General features: G+C 53.7%; 1 protein-coding gene across 1 annotated transcript in view; it reads right to left on the minus strand.

Moving 5' to 3' along the window:
• Positions 1-11: 11 nt before the first annotated feature.
• The window catches only part of Dmrt1 (doublesex and mab-3 related transcription factor 1), a 107,195-nt gene continuing 102,206 nt past the window's right edge, over positions 12-5,000 (minus strand). The window contains exons 6-7 of the mRNA XM_033757698.1: positions 4,649-4,844; positions 12-219 (exon numbers count right to left, since the gene is read on the minus strand). Coding sequence (XP_033613589.1) covers positions 12-219; positions 4,649-4,844 — 404 coding nt within the window. The remainder of the gene's footprint in view (positions 220-4,648; positions 4,845-5,000) is intronic.

A 5,000-nucleotide genomic window follows, 5' to 3' on the forward strand; every position in this document is an offset into this window, starting at 1 on the left:
GGAGGGGGCGTTCACGGGCCCCTCCTCCGAGCCCTCTGCGCTGCCTTCCCGCGGCGGCGGCAACTGTGCGCTTTCGAAGGCGGTGGGACACGCGGGGCGGGGACCCGAGGACCGCCGGGGTGAGGCTGGGCTGCCCCTGAGCGCTCTCCTTCCGGGGCTGATCTGGAGGCAGGGAGCCCGAGGCTGCTTTTATCCTGGGCCTTGGAGGCAGGAACGCTGCTGCGCGAGGACCAGAGAGTGCGTGGAGTTACAGATGCGCCCCAGACCTGGCGCTGGCCGAGGGGTTTCAGGCTGAGACTGGTCAGCCCCAAGGCCACTGGCAGGAGGAGTTAGGAGTAGAGAAGTGATAATAGCTCGGGAAAATCAGCCTCTTTTCTGGATTTCCTTTGTAACGTATTTTTCCCCCTCTTTTGTTGCTGCAGAAGAAAATGAATATTAAAAAAAAAATTCGCACCCTAGGGATGACAACCCATTTGCAGGTTAATGTTTTCCTACCCTCCTCCCCGCTTTAAAATGAAAAACAAAAACAAAAAATCCCAGTCTGTGTCCTGAAAGGCTCAGAGATAGCTTGCGGCATGTTTTGCTCAGGCGCTAACTGGGAACTTTCAAGCTGTGGACCGAAACCACGTTAGCGCTTCGTAAGTTACCTGACATGATCGCCCCATTCCCACAACTACAATCAATTGTCAAATGTAGGTTTCTTGTTAACCAGTTCAAATCCCTACAGATTTTGTGTATTAGTTAAGGATAAGGGATGAGGCCAACTGCCATAGACCCCACCTACAAACATCTTTGGGTGGGGATGGAAGGGACCCCTACTCAGGATAGCAGAATAAAACTTTGCTTATTCTAGTATTTGTGTGGAGTACCTGTTTGTCCTTATTTAGGCTACCACTAGTACCCACAGGATCTGCTAAAGTCCCCCCTCAACAAAGGAAAAAATGGTGGCCACAGTCGGCGTGGGGCAGCCTAGTGGCACTGTGTGAAGGGTAAGGTGGCAGGCCTGGGAGTGTTCCCCAAGTCGCCTCCTGGCCGCGTGGATGAATGCTAGATGAGGGCGTGATGTCCACTGCGGTGCCAAGCCCCTCTGCGGCGCACAACCCCACATCCGCTGGATGAGGGCACTTTTTTTTTTTTCTGCGCTGCCCAGACAACAACCTGAAAAGTCCCTCCATGTTGCTTTGAATTAGGGCAAAGCACCGTCGGGCGTTCTAGCAGTTAAGCCTCTGCCTTGACTGGCAAGGTTTAAAAGGGAATGCGGCGCGTTCTCCTCAAAGCCCCAAGCCGTCAGGGTTTGAAACCCTCGGGGAGTTGGGAGCGCTGGCAGGAAGACTTCGCGCCCGCACTAACGCCAGAACTGGGAGAGGCCGCGACGAGCAGGGACGCTCGGCCTTGCTCCTTCCTGCATCTCTTAGTCCTTCTTCTTCTACTCGTCGCTAGGAAAATGAGCCCCAAAATCTAAACTGGAAGAAATCCGTACGCTTTCTGGCCGCGAGAGACAGGTCGCCCTCCGCCCTGTGGGCCGACCGAGGAAAGTGCTGCTCCGGGAGAGAATCGCTTCAGGCGACAGAGATACAAGGGCCGCTAAAGGCTTCGGATCTGGGAACTTCTGCACCGAATTATCCAGGTTTCTTAGAAATTCGAGAGGAACTTTTTCCTAAGCCAAATTTCTCCCGATTTTCTCCAAATCGTCAGCGAAACGTTTCCGAAAAATGAGACTAATTTTTAAAAAGGAAACCAGCAGAGCTTTGCACCAGATTTGTGGGGGCATTTCACTCTCGGGCAACCCCCTTTCCTTCTTCGGTCACCTAGCCACCCCATCCTGAAGCCACTCAAACAGTCTAGCATTATTTGGTCCCGGGCCCGTTTCACTCCAGTGCACATCGGGGTCTGAGATCTAAATACTCATTTGATATAGCGCAGTAATCCTTTTCTCATATTTGATGGGAATGTTTTCCATATCCAGTATTTGACAACATCTCCCTATAGGGACAGGTTTATATTTATGTTGGTAAAATGTCCCCTGCCTCAAAGTCTATTGTAACCCAACACCTGACAACCCCGAGTCCCATTTCTGTTTGCAGAAAGGGTTTATTCAAGCACATAATGGGATCCCAGCAGAAAGCCTTTCAGAACAAGGGGCTATGGTAAACTTCACCACATGAACTCCGTTTCCAGGGCTATTAAGCTTTTAATTGGAAAATAGCAGAGGAAATTTCAAGGTGACTATAACGTGTTAGCAGTTAGTTCAGAGAAGAAAAGCCTATGCGGGAATGAATGTAGAAAGCATATGGTCCGAATCACATTTAGGAGGAGCGGCCTGCTTCTAAGTCCCTGCCGCTTATATACTTATGGGAAAAATCATCAAAGAAATGGGAAGGGAGGAGGGAGGATTACAAGTAAATGTAACCTCGCTGGAGTAGAAGCGCTAGCGTTCTCTGGGTGGTGTGTTTGTGTTTTCAAACCACAATTAGGTAGAACTGTGGCAGGTATTAAAAATGAAAGGGTGAAAAATGTGCTGGTCTTTCTGGTCCCAAACACGAGCGCACCGGGGGAGTGTATCTAAACTTTGGGGATGTGGGCGCCCTTCTGAGAGGGCCCTCCTTACTTTCCATTCAGGCTCCAAACATCATCGGAATCCTGCTAGCTGCTCCTCACCCCCAAGCGACATCTAATCAAAAGGACAGTTGCATTCTGTCGAGAAATGTTCTGCTTTGCTGGGTTCTCATGCGGGGAAGAGATGTGAGTTCCTAGTCTGCTGTTTACATCGTGACAACAGTGGTGTTGGTATGGGCAGACACTGGAGACCTGAACTTGTGGAACCCTTCCACAGGCAGAAAAAAAGTGTCCCCTCTCCTTGCTTGGGAACTCAGCACACACTACTCAGTGCTTCTTGGCATTGCTCTTTGGCCAGCTTCAAATTGAAAGGGGAGGTTATGGGCTGGATAATGGGGGGGGGCAAGAAACTTCTTGAAATCTACAGTGAAGGACCTTTTCTGACTCGCTTGGCTAGGGAGAGCTCTCGAGCTGCTCCTCCCCTGTCCCAGGAGACCCGCGAGGCTACCTTTACCGGGCACTGGGTAAAGGATTTACTCCTCAGGACAGAAGGTCCTGGATGTCAAGTTTCCACACGAATTTGGAAAAGAATTAAGGGTGATCTTGGTGGAAACCTGCTCCAGCCATTCAGGAGCCTTGGCCTTTTGAAGCAAAGGGTCCAGAAAACCGCGTTGATCCGGCCATCGACCCTAAACTGTGCGGCTCAGTCCTTCATCTCCTAGAACTCTCAAAGCAGCAGTCGCTGGGAGCAGGTGCAGACTCGCCCTGGGCCCAAGGCCACGTGGGCCCATTTTCTGGGGTGTGGGCTGTGGCCCCAGCGCGGCTCCGCCGAGGGGTCCACTCAGATGACCTCCAGTCTGTGCCCACACAATGTCCCTCATGCCCACCGGGCACGACGCAACAAACAGCACTTTCTGGTGCGATTTTAAAAACAAAAGGTCAAGAAAGCAACTTTCAGTAATGGAATCAAATTCAGGGAATAAGGAAAGAAAATTGATCACACCCCACCCAGTCCCCAGTGTTTGCTCAGGGCAGTTGGAAGCACTTCTCCAGGCCCAGCCACTTTTCCAGAAAATTCTCCCAGCCACCTCCTCCGCCAGTTCTTCAACAAAAGCCCCTAGAAGGCCTTGCACGACCCTGGTAATGAGAAACCCCCTTCAGTTCAGGGGCCCTCGAATAATGAGAAGAAACGTCCGCGCCCGCCAGCACCCCAGGAAGAGTGGATGAGAACTCGAAGCCTGGCGCCCAGTGCCTGGCCGGAAAGCTATGCTGCCAGGCTCAGGGTATGCCGGTTTTGGGGGCACCGCGCCACACCCCACCCATCGCAGGCCTACAGCTCTCAGAGCTAGGAGACTTCCGGAATGACGGAGCCACGCCCTGTTACCACTCCCACTGCCTTAGTCCCGCCCACCGGCTCCAGTCGGCTGCCCAGAACTGTGCAAAGGTTTCCAGGTGGAAAAGACAGAGAGGAACTTCAGCAAGTGTCGCCGGTAGGAGCTTTCGTGCCGGGCCGGGAGTCCTTGAAAGGCGCCAGTCGAGTCTCGAGTTGTTGGTGGCTGTCGAGCTCCAAAGGCGCAGGGCTGCCAGGCAGCGTGTCCCAGGCCTTCTCCGCGTGTGTACGGAGGGCTTCCGCCAGTCTTCTAAGCACGTTTTCCAGACCAATTCCAACGGGTCTGGTGGACAGGAGAACCTGCGCAGTGTAGATCGTGCCTCGCGCCCGGGACTGGCCACCCTCCCGTGCAGAGAGCGTGTCCGCACTGCAGTTTCTCAGGACTCGATTTTCCTGTGTGGGTGCGGGGTCTGATCCACGTTGCTGCCCCGGGGTGCAGTCAATTCTTGAGTGGAGAGAAGACGAGGCCCCACCTGCCGTCCCGGGCCCGGTTCTGCGGCGCGGGCTCCGCAGGACGAGTGGGGGGAGCGCCCGAGGCGCCACGAACGTGTCCGCTGGAAACCGGGAGGGGTCGCCCGCGTCCCCAGCCACTGCTGAAGCCTGAGGCGTCTTGGGGGAAAGGCGTGCAAGTCCTTTGCTCCCAACCCCCATTCGCCGGGCAGGGGCTTGCTGGGCGTGAGGGAGAGAACTAAGTCAGCTTACTCGTTTCTCCATGCCAGATCACGGGTCATCTGCAAGGCTGAGTAGGGCTGTGCAACCAAATGACGCCTGGCACTCCCGTTTGTGAACACACGTTCTGCGCATATGTACGAGTACGCACGACCCATCCCACTCACAGGTCTGACTTCGCTTGTTTCGAGTTTCTCCTCCAGTGGGTAGAGCTTTAAGGAACCGGATGCTTCATTGAAAAAAAAAAAAAAAAGCAGTAAGAACTAAAATGCCGCCATAGAAATCTACCTGTGCCCTGTGTCCAGAAAGAAAGCAATCAAGAAGCTGGTCTCAGGGCCAGGCCTGGAGCTGTCTGGCTCCCTCCTCCTAGCAGTCAAGGGTAAGG

Source organism: Fukomys damarensis, unplaced genomic scaffold, assembly GCF_012274545.1.
Source record: "Fukomys damarensis isolate Sample0158 unplaced genomic scaffold, DMR_v1.0_HiC HiC_scaffold_31, whole genome shotgun sequence".
NCBI lineage: Eukaryota > Metazoa > Chordata > Mammalia > Rodentia > Bathyergidae > Fukomys > Fukomys damarensis.